Genomic DNA, 23,292 nt, shown 5'->3' on the forward strand with positions numbered 1-23,292 from the left:
TAAACTAATATCTATATTTATAATGAAATTATGATTTTTGTTTACTGTTTGTGTATATTAAACCTTAACGGTTAGGAGGAGGGGGTCATTTCCCCCCCCCCCCCTCCGTTTTTTCTATCATATTTTCTGTGTGTAAAAGATAGAGGGCTATAAATGAGTGACTTGTTAACTATGGCTATGCCACATAACTGAGAGTTGGTGGGCACTGCATGCCAGCAAACCTGACAGGTTCATCCACATAAAAAGCAAAACATTTTTTCTGACTTAAACAAAGCCTTTTATCTTACTAAAATATCATCTAGTAGTAAACCCTTATGTAATATATAGGTATTCAAGTCAATTTTAGGTTCCAGGTATGATCTTGAAGGTCCTGATCCTCCAGGTCTCTAGAAATCTTTAAAAGCCTCCTGTGACCGCAATTTTTGACTTAGAGACTTCAAATTTTAAATTTAAGCTTTTCTTGTATGTCTACATAACGTATTAAAATTTCCTAAAGATCTGCCGCCGTTTTCCCGCCACCCGCCGACTGCGGCGGCTGGCAGCTGCCAAGTACAGCTGCGGCCGCAAAAATTTATGTTTTGAGATTTATAATATAAAATTTACATAAAGATAAACATTTTCTGAAAAAATTGTATTTGTAGCTTCAAAAAAAAGAAAATAACAGCTATTTGAAATTTTTAAGTAAAAGAGGACCTAAAAACAAAGGTTGTTGAATAAAAGAGCAAAGTAAGCGAAAATTGACTTTGAATCACTTATAGTCGGAAATTCATTATCAATCAGGGGACCTGCAAAAAGAACCCCCTCCCCACGACAAATAAATGTGCGACAAGAGGCCCAACTGTTAAGGGTTAATTTACAAACAGGGATCTAAGGGACAAAACAATGACCGATTAATATATGTATCATTGTATATTGTATATACCTACATAATATTGATACATCAAATTATATTACGAAATTGATTTCTGTAGATGACAATTAGTGATAAAAATATTTCAACACTCTACTTAATGAACCAAGCAATAAAAAATCAATAAAACTTCCAAAAGTTTTTAGGCCAAAAAATATAAAAATTTTATTTTAAAACTTTGGGGACTAGTGTAATAAACAGCCCAATGTCCCCTCCCTTCCTAAATAAAACTGCAGATTTTAAAATGAAGACTAAGTAATTACATAATTTAAAAACAAAGCATTACCAATAGACAGACACATAACACTACTTGCTAATTCCAATTTCTATTAATTATAAGAACACCACGTTATTTGGATATCAACTTAACCTTTGGGACATTTGGCTGTTTATAACACTAGTCGCTAAAGATTTACAGTTGTGTGTTAAAATGTTTTGACTACTAATTTTTATCTACACAAGCAGTAATTTTGTGTTTTATAATAGGGAATGTACATCAATTATATTGACCTTTGTCTTATCCCTTTAGATCATTGATAATGGTAATAATCCTTAGAAACGATTATTTAGTTACATTAAAACTTCGAACATAAAGAGGTGTTGATTTAGGCTTTGCCCCTCCATACCATTTAGTGCAATAGAACTTACAAATATTCATTATTATCATTAGTTCAAAGTCTGAATAAATAAAGTCTGTCACAATCAGATATCTATCCATCTATCTAGTGAGGTAAATTGCAAAATCCATCCATCTATCTATCCATCTATCTATTTATTTATATATCAATCTATCTATCCATCTATTTATCCATCTATCAATCCATCTATCTATCCATCTATCCATCATCCAGCTATCTATCTATCTCAACCTCTAAGGAAAACAATAAGGATGATACAATTCATAAGCAACGAAGCACAAAAAATCTACTGTGATAAATTGCGAATATGGACAATTTAAGAGCAAATGCTTAAATTTAATAGTAAATTACATACTGAATAGCTTTTATAGTGTTTCCAATTTATCTAAACACTCTAAAATAATAGACATAATATACGTGGATATTATAACTGGGTAAATTTTGTTGTCAATTTAGGTTGCTAATTTAGTCCTCATTTATTGGTCAGTTCTTACGTCCAGTATGAGGGGAGGGGATATCGTTATATTAGCATGCTGGAAAGACCATTTCATTTTAGTTGGAGAAAATATGGTGCAACATGCAAGTAATTAGGTATATATCCCTTTTTAAGATTCTAATTTCGGGTTCTTACAATATTGACAGGAAGAATTATCTAAGAAATTAGCGCAGCAATATCAAACTTGAAAAAAACCATATACTTTAGAGGTAAAATAAAGCAGGGATTTAATGAAATTAAACAACTATGTTCTTAAATTTTGACTTTAAAAGCGCCTTTAAAAGCATTTTCTTACAAAGTTTTTTTGCACCCACCTTCAGAAAACAGGCTAAAAACCCCTACGGGGGCGCGGGGGGGTAAATGAAACCAGTACTGGCGATAATAATATGTCTTTTGGTAATCAAATATCGCTTTTTTAGCCGGTGGCACCCGGTGAAAACATGTTTCCTGATACTGTCTACTTAAATGTTGATTTTAAAACAAACAAAAATAAACTAAAATCTTTACTTCAACTAGAATTATTTAGGACTAATATCTTCAATTTGTGCTTTTTTCTTTTATATTCTCAATATACATGTAATGCATGACTCAACAAAAGTTATTTTGTCTAATTACGTTGATTCTAAGAGATTTTATAATACTTTTAAAATTGTTGGTGAAACACACAAAGTATGCCTTTTTCTGTAAGACATTTTTTGCATTTCTTAACTTCCAGGCATTAGAAAGCTTACTTAAAAAGCGTAATTTTACGATTCCTTTGAAATCTGATGTAATATGGATATAATAATACTCATAGAATGATTAAAACTTGATTTGGGGGTGGTGAATAAAATCCCCTGGTTGCCCGTATGTGCAATGAGTAATCCGTCAAAATTAAAAGGGAATCTCTGGCAGCAAACTAAGATTCGTGAAATTAAAGTCAAATATCATTTAATCCCATAAAACGCTTGGTGGAAGTTTTATACAAAATAATTTGTTCAGCCAATGCTTTATCCTAAGAAATTCAACTTAAAGAATGACTTATTATTTGGTTGAAATGAAAAAAAAGCTCTTTTGTATTAAAATATGTACCTACACAAAAATGAGATTACACAAAATATAGTTTTCTAAAATTTCCATTCACGTTTATTAATATTGTAAATATATTGAATTTGTGTACAATTCCAATATTAATCACATTTCTAAATATTGAGCTTAATTCAAACAAGCTAAATTCTCTATGAATTGACTTCAAATAAAAATATAAAGTCTAGATGATCAATCATTTAATTGGACAAATAGGACTACCGTAGTTTTAAAAATGCAGTCATTTATTTTATTTATCTACGAATTTCTTATGAAAAAGATATTATATTATTACCAAATAGGTGGATATAAATCGTCCCAGCGTTTATCGAGATCTTTCGGAACAGACACACATACACAAAGAGATCCTGTTACTTTATTATAAGAATATGGGTTTGGCATATTATTGTGTCTGATTGTCCGTCTGGGATAATAAATCTATTTAAGAGATACTTAAACCCATCATAAAAAACAAACGGCAGACGAATAATTTGATTCCAGTATTGCTTCGAAACCGATTAGTATCCGCTGTATTAGAACTGGTTCTTAGTCATACTGAAAAATCATGTATAGCATCGTATTAAAGACAATTTTCTACAAATGATGAAATTAAGAATAATAAAATTAATACCAGTTTATTAGCCCCGAGGGGGTTTTAATCTTTAAAAATTTTTCATTTTAATATTCATGAAAGGCTGTCTATAATACGATACGATAAAAAACAATTAAATCTTTAATCGATATAAACAAAAAAAAGTTATACTAATAACGATTTCAAGTCCTAATTAGGTCGCCCAGTGCAAAATTAGCTTCAATGCATAAATCTAAAATAGTCCCCAAAAGGCCAATATATTGAGATTGTTACTAACTTGCTTATGTCCCCCTATTTACTATAATAACTCAGGGATTAAGTGACAGGACGAATGGAAATAAAAATCTTCTCTGCGTAATATTCTGCTTTTAGAAGCTTTAAAAACTTAGCAACAAAATAAAATGTTAATTATTTTTTACCCTATTGTCCCTTCCCTCCCTGCTTATAACTAAATGAGGCTAAATTAATTACATGGGGTCAAGAAACTACAAAATCCCATAGATAAAATATTAGACCACTTATTGCAAGGAAAGGGTACATTGTCTACCTAATTCTTTGTTTGAGGGTATTCTCCCCTACCCCAAAAATAGCCTAATAAGTTATAGTATATTCTCTAAAAAGCGGTTAGAGAGATCTTACGGGACAGACAAACAAACAGACATCCTATAATAAGGAGTAGTAAGGTTTTTGTCTGGAGCTTGATATATCTAAAAATATTTGTCCGACTTGCTTGTAATTTTCAGGGAAGCTTTATAAATGACTTATGGTGTAGTGGTAGTGGTGTAGATATTTTCTGACTTCCCCACCTTCCCCTAGAGGCTAGGGCGCAGCAACAAATAGGTAGATAATGGGTCAACCAAAAAAAATAAAGAAAATATAGTCCTCTAATTTAATTTTTCCGAATGGGTACAGACCAGGGATATAAAGGGATAAGACAATGGCCGTTAAATTGATGTACATTCCCAAAGAAGATACACAAAATTTACCCTTCTGTAGATTACAATTAGTGGTTGAAACGTTTGGACACTTAATGACCAACCAATCACAATTCAAAAATAGTACCCAAATTTGTTGAGCCAACGAATAAGAAAACGTTATAATAAGATTTTGGGGACTAATGCAATAAACAGCCCAATGTCCCATCTCTCTCTGTATACAGACCCAAATAAGAACATTGCAATTACAATATTTGTGCAGAATTACAATCACATTTAATTATTTAATTAACAGATTGTCGCGGCATTATTTGCATATAGATATTTAGTATAGCTTCTCTCGAACTTGCAAATCCTTTAAAGCACTTCTAAAAAGTTGATGCTTCCAGTCCATTCAAAATGTAATTTTGTATAAAAGCATAAAAAGGGGATGAGACAATAAGTAAAACCCAGAGAATGATAAACAAAATTACCCCTTTTGTAGATTAATATTATTGGAGGGGAAGTTTATCATTAATGCTAGTTTTAAGTTCCAACTAATCAAGATTCATAAAAGTTTTTAAGCCAACAAATTAGAAAATTGAAGTGTTAAGACACTCCCAATAATGATAAACAAAATTACCTCTTCTGTACATTAAAGTCATTGGTGGAAAGATGTGGTCACTACTAGTAAGTACCAATGAAACAAGATTTGATTCAAGTTTGCCATAGGCCATAGAATAAAAGAAAATGTTTATAAAACTTTGGGTACCCCTATAATTTACAATCCGTTTGTACCTACCTGAGCATGACCCATTCAGGAGCGAAGCCACCCTCCACCATGATTTGATTCATCTTGTGCGTGGTATAGTCGCTGTACGGGTTATAGTCAACACGTTCTGGTAGAGGCTTGCCTGCTCCAGCTATAATTATAGTATTATAGTACAGCTCAGAATAGATATAGGTATTTATATAGTTGTATAGTTACTATAAGGGTTTTAGTCAACATGTTCTGGTAGAGGTTTGCCTGCACAAGCTATAATTATAGTATTATCGTTCAGATATAGAATTATATAGTTGTATAGTCACTATATAGTGTTATAGTCAACACGTTCTGGTAGAGGCTTGCCTGCTCCAGCTATAATTTTAGTATTATAGTCCAGATTTAGGTGATTATATAGTTGTATAGTCAGTCACTATAATTGTTATAGTCAACATGTTCTGGTAGAGGCTTGCCTGCTCCAGCTAAAATTAAAGTATTATAGTCCAAATATGGGTAATTATAAAGTTGTATAGTCACTATAATGGTTATAGTTAATATGTTCTATTAGAGGCTTGCCTGCTCCAGCTATAATTTTAGTATTATATTTCAGATTTAGATAATTATATAGTTGTATAGTCACTATAAGGGTTATAGTCAACATGTTCTGGTAGAGGCTTGCCTGCTCCAGCTATAATTATAGTATTATAGTCCATATATAGATAATTATATATTTGAATAGTCACTATATAGGGTTATAGTCAACACGTTCTGGTAGAGGCTTGCCTGCTCCAACTATAAATATAGTATTAAAGTCCAGTGACAGGTAATTATATAGTTGTATAGTCACTATAATGGTTATAGTTAATATGTTCTGGTAGAGGCTTGCCTGCTCCAGCTATAATTATAGTATCTAAGTCCAGTGACAGGTAATTATATAGTTTTATAGTCACTATAATTGTTATAGTCAACATGTTCTGGTAGAGGCTTGCCTGCTCCAGCTTTAATTATAGTATTATAGTCCAGATATGGGTAATTATATAGTTGTATAGTCACTATAATGGTTACAGTTAATATGTTCTGGTAGAGGCTTGCCTGCTCCAGCTTTAATTATAATATTAAAGTACAGATATAGGCATTTATATAGTTTTATAGTCACTATATTGATTAAAGTCAACATGTTCTGGTAGAGGCTTGCCTGCTCCAGTTAGAATTATTAAAATATAGTATAAGTAAAGGTAACAATAATTATGGTTAAGTTGTTTGATTTCATTAGTGTTAAAGACCATTGTTTTGTGGGTCCTGTAGGCCATACAAATGATATGAAACTAATAATTTTTTATTGAAAAAGAAAGGTAAAAACTTTAAAATTTAAGGCATAAAAAAAATATTCTATTTGAATAGATTTTCTGCCCTTGACTGCTGCATGTATGATTATAACCTTCACCACTGAAAATAAAAAGTAAAAATAACAAAAAATTGCAAAAATAAAAACTTACATAAATTATCAAATTCGCCAGAAGCAATGGATTCTTGGATAAGATCTTCAACTAACCTAAAACAAAAATGCAAGAATCAAATGTAGTTGCACCGGGATAAAGGGTTGGATAGATTGAGATAAAACTCGATGGGTGAGGGGGAAGGATGGGTATGCAACTTTAAAAATTTAAAACAAAGAAATTAGACCAAAAAAGAGTCAAAGCACTGTAAAGATACAGCTGCTGCCACCGTATTGACCCAATTGATCCGCAGCCAAAAGTAGATCATCTACCCCTATCTGCTGACAGTTGCAGTTTTAATGATGATATTAATTACCGCTAACATAAATATTTTTTGAATAATCCTTAGTTCTTGATTACACAGATGACCCATTTCTGAAATTTGTTGAAATTATTATGCTATGATGCATTTGACTTGAATACTTCTTTCATGTAACATCCTACACCCCCCCCCCCCACACCTATTACAGACCACAACTCATCAAAAAGTTAAGTCCATGAAAGTAATATGTAAGCTCAAAAGCATAATTATTTTCTATTAGTATATTGAGACTAACGTAATTCAAAAATAAGAATATCTATAATTAATCCAATCAGCTTTTTGTATAGGTAGTTGCAAAAAGAAATCATTTATAGTGGAGGTCAAAAGGGTTCTATTTTTGCAATACTAGCAGCTACGCCACAATCGTATAGGGGCTCTGCATTCGAAAGAAGAAAATAGCCAAAAATTACATTTTCTGTAGATTAAATCACTATTGATAACGTTGAGACACTGCTAATTTGAACCAATTAATCAAAGTGTTATATAAGTTCCAAAAGTTTAAGCCAACAAATTATTTAATGTATTTATAAAACAGTTTAACTTACAGTTCAAAGAGTCCTCTCTCCTTAATAAAAACTATAGTAATAAACAGTTCGTGTATATGACCAGATTACATCATCCAAATGGCAACCTTAACCAATTAATAGAGGTTTGTGGCAATGTTACATTGGAGATCTAGTCAACTCTTAGCATTATGTATATGTCCCAGGAAGGGAAGAGATATTAGACTATAATCTATTTTGCACCCCAAAGTTTCAATCATTCGTTTGCTTAAAACCTTTGGGGCATTTAATATATGATTATTATTGATTGGTTGGTTCATACTAGCAATGTTCCAACTTTTTCAACAAAATTTAAATCTACAGACGGGGTAATTTATATTTTGTTTGTCATACTTAGTGGTTTGCATCTTTTATCCTTCATTATCTTTTCATTATCTTTTTCCTTAAGATCCTATCATAAAGTAGTAAGAATTTTTGTCTGAAACTTAAGATCTAGAAAAGAAAATATGCTATTTTTCTTACCAACCTCGCCCTTCCCTAGAATCTAGGATCAAAGCTTCTAGTCTTGATATAAAAGAGGTATAATGTCTCTGTCAAAAATTATTAAGATTACTTGAAGCCTTAAAAATACAAACCTTTCAATTTGATTTCTAGTAGCATGTTTCTTGATTGTTTTACGTTCTCTTGTCGCTATTCTATCTTCATATTGAGCTGTTAGTTTACCCATCCTAAAACATAAAACGTAAATATTAAAGAAGATAAAAAGCAGTTTGGCAGCTGCCTGGCTGCTAATGTTATAAAATGGCTAAGCATATCCTTTAGTTAGGAGAATCTAAACTAGAAAAATAACTTATTGTGTCTTAAGTAAGTTCAGACGGACGGAACGATATTTTTCATAGAGTAGCTGCCCTACTAATTCATTAACTTAAACCTAAAAAATTAGATTTATAGATAATATTTTAAGTGATCAGTTGCTTTCAACTTTTACGCCAGTTTAAATAAATTCAATAACATGTAACAATGTTTTACTATTTGGTAAATTAACTTTAATATAAAGTAAAAAGTTTTTTTCTCTGTAGCTAAAGATCTTAACTAAAATTTAGTTGTATTTTTCAGAAAAGGTTTAAAGAAGTCTTGGGCTGGTTTTAAGCTATTTTCTTACTTCCTGTGCCCTCTCCTGATTATAATGATAATACACAAAATTACCCCTGCTGTAGAATAAAATTGGTGGTTGAAACAGTTTGACACTCCAATAAATGAACCAACCAATCAAAATTCAAAACAAGTCCCCAAGGTTGTTAAGCCATTGAATAAGAATTATTACATTTTGGGGACTAGTGTAATAAGCAGCCTAATGTGCCCTCCCTCCCTGGTTTCAATCACAATGATATTTAAAGCCAAATAAATTTTGCACCCAGAATGTAGCTTACATAAAAATAAAAAAAAACACTGTAAAGCACAAGGGTAAGGTAAATATTTACAAATTGGGACAAACAAATTTGTATAACAACTGACCAAGTTCACAAAAGTTTTGCCTAACAAACTTAAGAAGATTTCTAGAGAAATCAAATATTGATAAATAACAGTAAGCTTCAGGCTAAGTAATGCCTAATACAAAGAAGTTATACCATTGAAACATAGAGACTGAAGGAATCACCTTTTTGGCTTACAACATTGGAAAACAAAAGATTTGGAATGAGTGCAGGATTAGATACTTTTATGTATTACTAAATATTCAAAATAAAAAATATTGTACTGTGTGGTAAAAACATGGCAATTTAAGGATCTTTGTTAATGATTCAATAAGAAACTCATGGCAGGATAACATAATTTAGGCATGTTTTATTTGTCATATCAATTCCAATCTTCACAAGATGATTCATGCTATAGTAAGGTACAACAACTCAATACTCATTACCATAAAGTCTGAATCAGCTTGTAAGATAACATTTGATAACTTAATAATCCTATTCAATTGGTTTTGGAATATTGATTCCTAGGATTGTTATGTTTAAAGTTAAAAACGAAGCATCTCTATAATTAGATCTTGGAATGTAAGTATGTAAGAATCTCTGATTTTAATAATTCTGAGTAGAAAAATGTTTAATATTAAATTCGTTGCTACTCTATATTTTTTAATGTTCGTTTGTCCGACCTTCTGATTAGTTCATCTTTGCTTTTAAACATCGCCGGACCAATGTTAAACTTCCTTAAAATTAAGAACTCAATCGGTTCAGTAGCTTTCAAAATCTTAAGCTACAAACAAAACAACATATCTATTTCTTTGAATAATAGAAAAATTATTTCTATGATTGTCTAGACCTATCTCTAAAGATCCTTGACATATAAAATCTTCCCGAGGTTAGGAATGAATTTGAATTGAGACGAATTGTTTAAATATTCAGCATAAGCGCCCACGGATCAATTCACCACCAAGAGTTATCCACGGATCTAGAGATAATAAAGTGAGTTTAAAGGCATTCTAAAAAAAATAAATGGGGAGAAAATGAAATACTGGTAGATATGATCCATTATTTTTAAAGTCGTCCACATATAACTACCAACATATCATAATTTCATTTGAATTTTAATACATATTATATTGCATTGAGTTGTGTTAGGTATAGAAAGTATAGAAATGGGGGGATTACCCCCCAAAAAATAAGTTTCAATTTTTAGCCCCCCCCCCCCCTCAACAAAAATTAAAAGGCTTTGACATCCTTGCTTAAATGATAAAAAGACTACCCCCCTCCCCCCCCATCCCCAAATAAAAAAGCTTGGACGCCCTTGGGGGGAGGGGGCGATGAGAAAGATCATCGTAATCGTAAACAATTGGAATTGTTGTATTTTGGTGATAAATCTGGTAACTTGGTTGGATGTAAGTCAAAAAAATTACCCCTATAATCTTAATTATTTGTAAATTGGACCAAGAAGGTCGTTTTTTGGTCTCCAACAGCTATATGGCAGACAATTTTAACTTAAAAGGGATTTTCGCTAATTAATAAATGTTTAATTTTTATTAAGTGTTTTACTAGCCATATTTATGGTGAGCATAGGCAAAATATTATTATTTAAAACGTTGTACCTCAACCCTTGCTAATTTGAGTATGGCAGGTGTATAAAAATATCACTTTAATAAATAATGTTCTCCGTTAAAATAAGGTCAGTTGATGAAGAATTTTTAAAATGCACAATTAAGTAAAAAATAATTCTTATTGAATTAACTTAGTGTACCTTTAAATAGTAGGAGTGTTTAGTGGGAGAGGAGAATATTATATAGAACTATGTTGTTAGTGGTATAGTAGTCAGTATTTACCATAGTATTTATACAAGTAGTTCCACATATATTAGTGGTAGAGGAGAATATTATATAGAACTATGTTGTTAGTGGTATAGTAGTCAGTATTTACCATAGTATTTATACAAGTAGTTCCACATATATTAGTGGTAGAGGAGAATATTATATAGAACTATGTAGTTAGTGGTATAGTAGTCAGTATTTACCATAGTATTTATACAAGTAGTTCCATATATAATAGTGGGAGAGGAGAATATTATATAGAACTATGTTGTTCGTGGTATAGTAGTCAGTATTTACCATAGTATTTATACAAGTAGTTCAACATATAATAGTGGGAGAGTAGAATATTAGTGGTATAGTTTTCAGTATTTACCATAGTGTTTATACAAGTAGTTTCACATATAATAGTGGGAGAGGAGAATATTATACATATAGAACTATGTTGTTAGTGGTATAGTAGTCAGTATTTACCACAGTATTTATACAAGTAGTTTCACATATAATAGTGGGAGAGGAGAATATTATATAGAACTATGTTGCTAGTGGTATAGTAGTCAGTATTTACCATAGTATTTATACAAGTAGTTCCATATTTAATAGTGGGAGAGGAAAATATTATATAGAACTATGTTGTTAGTGGTATAGTTGTCAGTAGTGTGTATACAAGTAGTTCAACATATAATAGTGGGAGAGGAGAATATTATATAGAACTATGTTGTTAGTGGTATAGTAGTCAGTATTTACCATAGTATTTATACATGCAGTACCACATATAATAGTGGGAGAGGAGAATATTATATAGAACTATGTTGTTAGTGGTATAGTAGTCAGTATTTACCATAGTGTTTATACAAGTAGTTCCACATATAATAGTGGGAGATGAGAATATTATATAGAACTATGTAGTTAGTGGTATAGTAGTCAGTATTTACCATAGTGTTTATACAAGTAGTTCCACATATAATAGTGGGAGAGGAGAATATTATATAGAACTATGTTGTTAGCGGTATAGTAGTCAGTATTTACCATAGTATTTATACAAATAGTTTAACATATAATAGTGGGACTCTAGGGGTGTGGCCGCTAGTAGTTGTATAATGTAATGTAATTGGGTACAATTTCAAGTTTGCTTGGTATGGCTGCGCTTCTTTTATAGCAACAATTGTACTTTACCCATTTGGATTACTTGACAAAATAGTTTGGGTATGTAGTTTGAGTGCGTGCAATTTCAAGTTTGCACATAATCTAAAATTAATGAGTTATTGATTTCACATGCATCTCCCTTCCAGGAATTTACTGACAATTTGAGCTAAACTAATTCGTCCCCAAAATTCTTATGTATAATATTTTGCCTATTATGATCTGTGAATAAATGAGGAAAGGGGTGATGTGAAGTTATCTGCCATTGTCCCTTCCCTCCCTGGCATCCCCCTCAATACTATTCATCAGGCAACATTCCAGAACATTCCACAACAAAAAACTACAAAAATCTATTTAAATAGCTAAATTTTGAAAGAAGTAACAAAATATATACATAGATAACTTTGAATAAAAGGACATGTAGCCGAATGAAAATTTTCTGAGGCCAAATTAAAGAATCATAAAATATTGGTCTAAATTGAATTTCCAGGGAAGCCTTTTAAATAGAGTGGTTTTAAGGTATTCTAAGGTAGTTTTTGTGTTAGACAAACAAAAATATTTTTTGTTTCAATGTGAAAATTCCAAGTTGATGTGAATATAGGGGATGGGAATTAGGAAAAGAAAAGGGTCTTAGGAGGGAAGATTCCTCAGACACAGAGATATGCTTCTGAAAAAAAAATATGGTGAATGAATCAACTTATCAAAATCAGGGATCTAATGGGATAAGACAATAGCCGATAAATTGATGTACATCCCCAATGATGATAAACAAAACAACCCTATTCTAGAATGCAATTAGTGGTTGAAACATTTGGACACTCAACTTAATTGACCGGACCATCCAATCAAATAAGAAACTTTATTATAAAACTTTGGGGACTTGTGCAATAAACATTCCATTGTCCCCTTCCTTCCTGATTCTAAGTATACATTTGACTCAAAGTCTTAATTAATGTAGTTTTGAATTTGGCAATACATTATTTGTCATATTTTCAGTTCTTCTTTTTTTTTACAATTGCTACAATTTTTGACTGCAAACTCCTATGAAAATGTGTTAATTTTATTATCACTGCCTTAGCTATAGACATAATCATCCTTGTTTACAATGTAATTACTATTGGAAATATTGCTCCTTATCCCCGAGATTTAAGAGTTAATGCATTTAAGTCTGATCAAGGTTATCTCTCTAGTTTACTTAGTTTAAAACTTGGCAATATCCCTCTATTTGACATTGTGGAGCAAATAACCCCACTCCCCCTCAAATATTTTATTTCAAAATTTAAACTTAAGTTTTTATATGCCTTCTCAGGCTAATTCACGCCAACCAGTATTCAGTAGAGCCCGCAGGGTTAAACCTTTAGTCCCACGCAGGGCCATATACTATCTCTCATGGCTTTTACCTTTAAAACCTAACCTGAACTATTTTAAGCTTTAAAAAAATTTCAACAAGTTCGTTACAGATCTAATTGTAATTTTTGAAATACAGCCGAAAATTTAAATTGTTAGGAGGGAAGGGTCGAATGTAGATTCTTTTAATTAAAGGTATTCAACTCTAAACTTTAGTGCAGCAGATCAAAAATATATTCTTTTATAGATAGAGGAAGATATGCATAGTAATTAATTAGTGGTTTTTTATTCTACTTAAGAATCATCCTATTTATTTTAAACTTAGTGATTCATAATATTATTTTTACGTGATTTATTTATCATATTTTGAAATGATGATTTCTAGGAAAATTAGGCATTAAATAACAAGCAAAGATTCTTTTTAAAAATAAGGCTTAAAGCTTTATTTTAGTACAAAAATTCAAATAAAGCTTCATAAGCCCAGTAGGGCCTGTACTTTTAATAATAATCTTAATTCTCCCACAAAGTGCAATAATTTCATAATTATATTTAGTATGCATCGAAAATATGAGAATAAGATTATAATTTATAATCTGGGTTCACGAAGAGCAGCCGAGAAAATTACATTTTCCCATAACGTTATACACTTACGAACGGGCGGATAGATAGAATGACATAGTAGCTTCACACCCGCGACCGTGGCTCAACACGTAGCGCATCCGCTCGTCGTCGGGAAGGTGATAGGTTCGAATCTCGGGCCGACACCGCGTCATAACTAAAGACGTTAAAAATGGTCCCTACTGCTTCTATGTCAGATGCGCGACATAAATAGTTAGAGTAGGGGGGATGCCTTGGCCCAAAACAGGCGCAACTCGTTACCATGCATAGTTGGGACTTCTCAGACAAAGGACGTGCATCACAGAGAGTTGGTTGTATGTTGGATGTTACTTAACCTAATATCCTTGGGTGTTTGGACAGAGAAGGGTGCGTAACAGTCATCCTTAGTTCTCCTGAATTGCTGAACCAGGACCTAGACAGTACACCAAGTCGAAAAGGTCCTGGACTGTATTCCCGCCCGTACGAGGTAATCAACTAGGTAGTAGCTTCACAAGAATATATTGACCTGTGTTCAAAGACCGCTTCATTAGCCCTGAAGGCTCTGTACTTTTGGTGCTGTTTTTGTCTCTGTGCAGGAGTACCAAACCCGAAGCCTCCATGCTCTAAATTAATTAACAAGAATGTATTTATGCATTTGAACTTATAACATGTAGGGCAGTAATAACTAGATTTTAAACTAGCGGCTATATCGATAGAAACATTTACTGGCTTTTGAGGTCGGGAGAGGTGGAAGTTGCCCCCCCCCCCTTCGAATTTTTAACTTTAGTTTAAAAAAGAAAAAGTAAAAAATGGGGAGGGGGAAGGTCACTTTTATTTAGGGCAAATTTCTTTCGCAGGTTGGTGGTACCAACCCAAAAGTGGTTATAAATCTTCCAAGGACCAATGAGAGACTACACTGTAAAGGAAAATCATACAAGTTCAAAATCCTTTGGTACAAACAGACAGAAACAGACATCCTTTTACTTTATTATAACTTCAACATGGAATGACATGCTGTGGATTATTGAGTAGCTATGCTGTTAGTATAATGATCTATATCCTTCTGTATCTTTAGTATGCTGTGGATTATAGAGTAGCTATGCTGTGAGTATAATTGTTTATATTCCTGTATATCTTTGGTATGCTGTGGATTATAGAGTAGCTAGGCTGTTAGTATAATTGTTTATATCCTTGTATATCTTTAGTAAGCTGTGGATTATAGAGTATCTATGCCATAGGCGTCCAAGGGGGGGGGGTAATGGGCCATTTGGCACCCCCAAACGATTTTGGGGGTGCCGTAGGCACCCCCAAAATTTTGTGAACAATACCCCCCCCAAAAAAAAATTACCCCTACCTTGGGGGTGCCGTAGGCACCCCCAACGATTTTGGGAGGGGTATTTACCCCCCCCAAACCATTTTGGGGGGGAGGGGTAATTACCCCCCCCATAATAAATGTTCTTTAAAAAAAATTTTTGGGGGGGGGTATTTACCCCCCCCCAAATTGAATGTTCTTAAAAAAAAAATTTTACTGTCCAACCAGTTAAAACAGTTCTTAACCATGAAAACAAAAAATTTAATAGTTTGATCATGTTTTATTTGCTTGGGCCTTTATAAGGGCTAAAACCATCCCGGGGATCTATGATGTAATTGTAAAGAACTGAAGATTCCATAAAATAGATACCTAACTAAATTAAATATTTCATTAAATAATGAAAAAGAATTTCTATAGGCGATTTCTTTTGGGAGGATGTCAGGGTGTCTCAAAACTAGTTATAAAACTTACCAGGACCTATAAGACGCTTCACTTTAAAGTAAAATCATATTGGTTCATTGGTTAGTGAGTTAATTATTGTATTTTTATGTTCTAAAGAATGAGATACTACTATATATTTGAATAGTAGTGGCGCCCTTAGCATCTAAGAACTCGTGTTTTCTAAAGGGTAAAAAGGGAGGAGAAAAATAGCCTAAAACCACTCAAAGGATTGACCTATAATAGTGTGGAACCATCATGGGATCTATGTGAAGCTTTCCTAAAAAGGAGAACTCAGTATTAAAAGTAATGAAATCTGAAGCTATAGTCAAATAAACCTTACTTACTACTTTATGTTATAAGATAGTACTTATTAACTTAATAGATTAGGTAGGTGCTTTTTTTACATAATTAAATTACCCCCCCCAAAAATTTTACCCCCGGGGTAAATTAGTTTGGGGGGGTAATTACCCCCCCCCAACAGATTTGGGGGGAGTATTTACCCCCCCCAACAGTCTTTAGGGGGGGTAATTACCCCCCCCAATCAAATTTTACCCCTGGGGTAAAAATTTTGGGGGGGGTAAAAAAAAATTTCGGCGCGCTTCGCGCGCTATTTTACCCCCCCCAAACACGAATTACCCCCCCCCCCTAAAATTTTTTACCCCCCCCAAAAAAAAAAGCTTGGACGCCCCTGATCTATGCTGTGAGTATAATTGTTTATATTCCTGTATATCTTTAGTATGCTGTGGAATATAGAGTAGCAATGCTGTTAGTGTACTTGTTTATATCCTTGTATATCTTTAGTAAGCTGTGGATTATAGAATATCTATGCTGTGAGTATAATTGTTTATATTCCTGAATATCTTCGGTATGCTGTGGATTATAGAGTAGCTAAGCTGTTGGTATAATTGTTTATATCCTTGTATATCTTTAGTATGCTGTAGCTATGCTGTGAGTATTATTGTTTATATCCTTGTATATCTTTAGTATGCTGTGGATTATATTATAGCTAGGCTGCTAGTATAATTGTTTATATCCTTGTATATCTTTAGTATGCTGTGGATTATAGAGTAGCTATGCTGTGAGTATAATTGTTTATATCCTTGTGAATCTTTAGTATGCTGTGGATTATAGAGTAGCTATGCTGATAGTATAATTGTTTATATCCTTGTCAATCTTTAGTATGCTGTGGATTATAGAGTAGCTATGCTGTGAGTATAATTATTTATATCCTTGTGAATCTTTAGTATGCTGTGGATTATAGAGTAGCTATGCTGTTAGTATAATTATTTATATCCTTGTGAATCTTTAGTATGCTGTGGATTATAGAGTAGCTATGCTGTGAGTATAATTATTTATATCCTTGTGAATCTTTAGTATGCTGTGGATTATAGAGTAGCTATGCTGTTAGTATAATTGTTTATATCCCTGTGTTTCTTTGGTATGCTACGGATTGCAAAAATGCAAGGACATGGTTTAGTATGAAGCTCTTGTCTGTGTCAGCTTTACTCAAATGCACTGTAACACTGTTGTCCTTGAATGCAGTCAAGATATTTTTACACTAGCAACTTCGCCCCTAGAGGTTATAGAGACACTCGAGGGAAGGGAGGAAGGTGTTTAAGTCAACCTGCTTTTTTAAAATTTAGTTGCAGAAAAAAAATAGGGGTGGGGAGAAAAAAACCTCACCAAAATAGTCATTCAGATTTCGTGAACCTATAAGAAGCTTCCCTGTAACTGGTTGCAAGATCCTTAGCTATAGAACACACCCTGATACTTTTATATAAGGAACAAACAATAAACTGAACATCCATCTGCCATATCTAATAAAAATTAAGTTTTCTTAAATATACTTATCGAAATTATTTTTTTTCTTTGTTTGAAATGTTGGATTCCTGCAACATTTAATCAAGAACTGTACCAGATCTAATGTCTTAATTGCACTCAGAGACCGTGTGTTTGTTTGTGTGTGTGTGTTTGTATGTATGTTTGTGTGTAATGTATATATACAGTTTACACCATAAAAAGATACTTTTAACTATTACAAAGTGTACAACATGGGTGCACAAACACCTTCAGGGCAATTATCTAATTTATCGCACAATACTTTTGGTTTCACACAATTAGTTAGGTTAGAGGGAAGGGGAATAGGGATTGACCTTACAATTTTTGTTTTAGTTTGAAAAAGAAAGAAATTTTTGGGGATATTTCTTGGAGGTGTTGGGATTTTCTCAACCACTAACGTTATAAACCTTCCCAGGTCATCATCATCATCACTTACCCAGGTACTGTCTATGTTGAGGAGCAGGATGCCTGATATCTGGATGGTCCAGGTCATCATCATCACTGTCATCCTCCATCTTAACCTGCTCACCCTAGGAGAGAACATAATTAGTAGAAACAGGACCACTGTAATACTCTTGTTGATGTTTCCATCGGAGAGGTAGGAGACTTTAGGCTGTTTATTATTCTAGTCCCCAAAGAATCATAATAACGTTTTCCTATTCGTTGCCTCAACAATTTTTGGGCATTAACTTTTGATTGAATGGTTCATTAAGTTGAGTGTTTAAATGTTACACAATTTTATGTATCACCATTGAGGATGTACAGTACATCAATTTATCGGCCATTGTCTTATCCCTTTTTCATCCTTTGACAATTACTTCAGTCAAAACAAAACACCAAAGTTATTATTTGACCGAAGGGTGAAAATCCAATACTATTGACTATACTTACTTCTAAAGAAGACTAGCGGCTATACCCTTAGATGCCTCTAGAGGTAAAAAGGAAGGGAGGGCGGGAAAAAATCAAACCATCACTTTCAGGGGCGATTTCGCTTGGGGGATAGCGATTAACAAGAACCTTAGCTACAGAAAAACATTCAGTGCAATTATTAAATTACCTTATAATAAAGGCCGTATTCACCAATTGATGCCTCCTCCATCTCCTTGTCCTCTTTAAATTTAATGAGTAGGGTTCTGTAGGCTTTGTCAATATCACTAAATTCACAATAGTGAAAGTAAAAATTAAAAGATTATAGCAGTTTTGTCAGACCACAGGAGCCGAAGTCCCGAGCTAACAAAAACTTTATGATTTTTAATTTTTTATTTTAATACTCGTGAAATTTTTTTGTAATACGATGCTATACATGATTTTTCAATATGGCTAAGAAACGGTTTAAGCGGATATTAATTTGTTTCTAAGCCATACTGGAAAAACATTTAAGTATAGAATTAATGACAGAAATATGAGAAATGTTAGGTACCTATTAAAAATTGATTCTATTCTGTTAAAATTGTTTTATGATAAATCGCTGAGATTCGTTTTTAATGTAATATTTTTTCTTGGGTAATTCTAGGATAAATTCCCAAAAAAACAACAATTTAAACAATCCCTATACGGCTATACAAAGATTAATTGTAAAGGAGAGCCATGTTTGGTTCAAGGGTTAACGAGATCTTTCAGTACCAAATCAAACAGACAAACAAAAATACTTCCTCATAAACATAAGATTTTACCTGAACTTATCTGAAGGATCTTTGGTAGCATCGGGATGGTACTTTTTCACTAGCTCAATATATTGTCTCCTATATTTATATTATAGTAAACACAAATACAATAGTCCCAAAAGTTTTCAAATAACGTTTTCTTATCCGTTCGCTTAACAGAAAGGGAGAGTTTTATTGAATTCTGATTAGTTGGTTCATAAGTTAAGTGTCCAAACGATTCAACCAATAATTGTGATCTACAGAAAAGTTATTTTGTTTATCATTATTGGGGATCAATTAATCGGCCATTGTCTTATCCCTTTAGATACCTGAGTAAACAAGAGAACAATATAGTCAACACAATAACAACAATCTTATATGTATTCTTAAGTAGTTAAATGTTAGGTAAGTGTGTTCAGTAAGGTATCTAAAATGAAAGAACCCTTCATTATGACATTATGACCCCCCCCCCCCTTTAAACTCTCTTTCATTTAATTAAACCAATTTAATTCTTTGCAAACCTATTTTTGTTCTCTCTGAATCGATTGCTGTATTAATGTAATGGCTTCCTTATCAGACAATTATAAGAAATCCAAAGCTTTACAGAACAAATTTTGCGTGTCAAGAATATTTTATTTTACCTGACAGCCTCTCTAGTGGAATCATCTGGCAGTTCCAGAGTCCTGAAAGTGCAAACTAATTTTCAGGATTGAAAATTTTATTTATTAGAATAAAAATCTTTTTGCGCTGCGATGATAAATACAAGTTTTATTATTGCGCTTTAGACTTTTTCATTGTATTTGATTATAGATATTTTTGACATACTTTGTTTTTTATTTTAACTAAACACGGCTGGTTTTTTATTAAATGAATAAGTTAGGGTACAATGTTTGGCACTTTCGATATAAGTAAATGATAATAAAAAACCCATAGAATGCGATAATAACTTCAGAAAAATCGAAGAAAATAGTTTTCATACTTAATTAACGTTTTTAAGTTTTTCTTCAAAAAGTTTAGATAAGATGCCTTTAAAAGTCGTCTATGATTTTGTCAGGGATAAAAATGTAACTTTAAAATAAGAATTACAACATATTTTGTCAATTAGTACAAAGTAAAATTTTGAACATTTTATTGATCAGTATATTTTTTAAAATGTGAAGTAGAAACCTGAATATTTTATCATGAAAATTGTGTTATGATTTGATTGTCTGCTAGATTACAAGAAAAAAGATACTGACAGTACTTGTTGGTTCTTTAAAAAAAATTAGGTAGATTACTTTCAGAACCCCTCTTTTTGCAACGTTATTTTAATAGAACAGAGACGTAATCTTAGTGTACTCAATATCTAGACAGCCAACCATTGTTTTAGAATTGTTCAATTTTTTTAACTTCTGATAAAAACAGAATTAATGGTATTTTTGTAAATATTATACCTCCAAGAAATGGCTATACTTCCCAATCATATGTTGTGTGATATTTAAGAGGAATTATTTTGATATAATGTCATTAAAATATTCGTTGAAAAAAGTGCTATTCTAGCTTATACTTTACATTTTAATGTGTATGATAATTCAAATAAAAGATAATGAAGATTTATATTATATTTAATTGTTATAATTATAAAGAAAAACCTGGAAACAGTAAAAAACTGACTTTATTTTATTGACGTAGGGAAAATTTTGTCAAATATTTGAATAAAAAAGCAATATAAAACAAAATAAATTATTTTTAATATAGTCACAAAAAGGCTTAATGAGTTTAGGAAATATTTCATTCACTAATCATGTCATTTAAACTCTATTACATAGAATACAGTGTAAAAAGATGTTCTCGTTTTAATTTTAAGTAATTTCAAATGCATTTTAATACCTTTTAATGATTTATTTTTTGAAACATCTTTTTATAAAATGTTAATGATTTTTGAAGTTATATGTTAAAATGTTTTTAAATTATGTTAACATTTTGTTTTAAATGTAGAAAATTGGTAATTCTAAACATTCTAAAAATGATTTTATTAAATTTTCATCACTTAAATTGCATGTTTGATGAAATTTTCAACTGATAATTCAAGAAAAATCGTTTAAGTTTTATTATATTTTACTTTGAAATGTTAAAAAAATATATTATTGTCAAAAATGTGGAAGTTATACTTTCCTCAAAAAAAGACCTAAAACATGCAAATTAACACGTGTAATGAGATTTTTTTTCTTTCAGGTTTAATTTTAAGTAATTATTGATATTTTTTGTAAAAAGGATTTTATATAAAAAGTTTTAAAACTCGAGTTATGTAGTGGTTCTAAAAAAGGTTGCGAATTTATGCAATTTTCTTGCAAAAAAAATTTTCTAGGATTTTAAAAATAGCAAAGGATGTTATTAGACGTACTTACAGATACAATTGCTAAGTCATTTTGGCCAAACACTAAAATAAAGTTTTGACATCTGAGGGCCCATACGTGTAAACTTAAATTTTTTTTTACTTTTTCTTTAAAAATTTAAAATAAGAAATTGGGTTATTAGATTTGACTCTCTCCTCCTCAAGTGCCCCTAGAGGCCTCTAGGGGCATAGCCGCTAGTAGTAAAATAAATGAATTATGACCTGTAGCACGATGCATATTTAGATTTTCTTTTCTGGTTGCTCCTACTAGGTCCAGCATTATTGTAATAAGATTCACAACACAATCTTATGCAACCTAAAATAAGGTTAGACTAAAACCAAGGACGCCTACGGTCATAACAAGCAATAAAAAAATATGTAAATTTAAACTAAACTTACAGCAAAAGTTTTATTGGGGATGGGACGATTTTCTTATAGAGGCGATCCTTTTGTGAGGGTTGAAGTACTGTCCTCCAAAAAAGTTATAAACCTTATCTGGACAGAATAGGCAATACATTACAAACAAGCGTGGCTACTCTATAGCGAAATCTAAACAGTTAAAGTACCTACCAAATTTTATGTAACTACAAAGTTCATACTTCCAAAAAATATTAATGTAATGCTATACTCTTCAAATAGAAATATTAAGTAAAATTCAATTGTTTGTTTTGATTATTTTCATTTTATCTTTCTACAGTTTCCACATTTCAACTCTGTTTGGATTTGACTGGCGGAAATGTTTGAGGAAAATTTACTTTAAACTTGAGTGCAATATCCTTTGTAAACCAGGAAAACAAAGCGTACAGGGATTTAGGAAGAGGCCAATTAACCATTAATTAATCTTCAAAATCATATGAGTGTATTATTTCTTGATAACTAGCAAGGGATAGTATATAGATTAATTTGAGCGTCATTTTCCTTTTCCTTCCATACAAAATAAGTTTGTTTGCTAAACCGTAATTATTCTATTTAGACTCCATTTGGATATGAATAAAGTTTATTCTCACAAAGACTGTACATAAATAACAATCAAAGCAGGAAAAAATTAAACAAATAAGTTTAATTTTCAAATTTTATTTTCTTGATAAAGAATTACTTTATTTTGAAAACTAATTACCTAAAAAATAATACTTACATTAGAAATTACATATACTGTACATAGCTTTATGATTAATTACAGATGTCTGTATTCCATTCATTTAAAGTTGTTAGCTTATAATTGCTGCGCTACTTTGTACATAATTTTCCTTGTTTGTAACCAACCTGAGTTTTGTTTATATCTGGCCAAGTTGAAGATATTCTTCCTGTCCACCACAAATTATTATAAAAACCATTTTCATGTATGATTAGGTATAATGTCCACTTTGTCGTATGGAGGATGTTTTCACTAAGGGAATAGTAGCTTTCACAGTATTGCGTAAAGTTGTGAGTAAGATTCCAATCAAAGGCGCTTATTAGGTCAAACTGTTTTTAAATATGCGTTTAATCATGCTATTTGTTCGTCAACATTAAGGACAGTTAGACTTAATAAGCGCCTTTGACTGGAATCTTACTCACAACTTTACGCAATATTGTGAAAGCTACTATCCCCTTGTTCAT

At 31.9% G+C, this 23,292-nt stretch overlaps 1 protein-coding gene across 1 annotated transcript in view; it reads right to left on the reverse strand.

Annotated features, from left to right (window-relative positions):
• LOC145322618 (dnaJ homolog subfamily C member 28) overlaps window positions 1-23,075 on the reverse strand; it is a 29,660-nt gene extending 6,585 nt beyond the window's left edge. The window contains exons 1-10 of the mRNA XM_080164765.1: window positions 22,957-23,075; window positions 21,916-22,009; window positions 19,961-20,002; window positions 19,350-19,418; window positions 18,734-18,830; window positions 18,113-18,206; window positions 14,611-14,707; window positions 8,335-8,427; window positions 6,875-6,930; window positions 5,418-5,538 (exon numbers count right to left, since the gene is read on the reverse strand). Of these exons, the coding sequence (XP_080020891.1) occupies window positions 5,418-5,538; window positions 6,875-6,930; window positions 8,335-8,427; window positions 14,611-14,707; window positions 18,113-18,206; window positions 18,734-18,775 (503 nt within the window). The 5' untranslated portion in view covers window positions 18,776-18,830; window positions 19,350-19,418; window positions 19,961-20,002; window positions 21,916-22,009; window positions 22,957-23,075. The remainder of the gene's footprint in view (window positions 1-5,417; window positions 5,539-6,874; window positions 6,931-8,334; window positions 8,428-14,610; window positions 14,708-18,112; window positions 18,207-18,733; window positions 18,831-19,349; window positions 19,419-19,960; window positions 20,003-21,915; window positions 22,010-22,956) is intronic.
• Window positions 23,076-23,292: the final 217 nt, after the last annotated feature.

This window comes from Acartia tonsa, chromosome 6 (assembly GCF_053477335.1).
Source record: "Acartia tonsa isolate MP-2025a chromosome 6, ASM5347733v1, whole genome shotgun sequence".
Taxonomy (NCBI): domain Eukaryota; kingdom Metazoa; phylum Arthropoda; class Copepoda; order Calanoida; family Acartiidae; genus Acartia; species Acartia tonsa.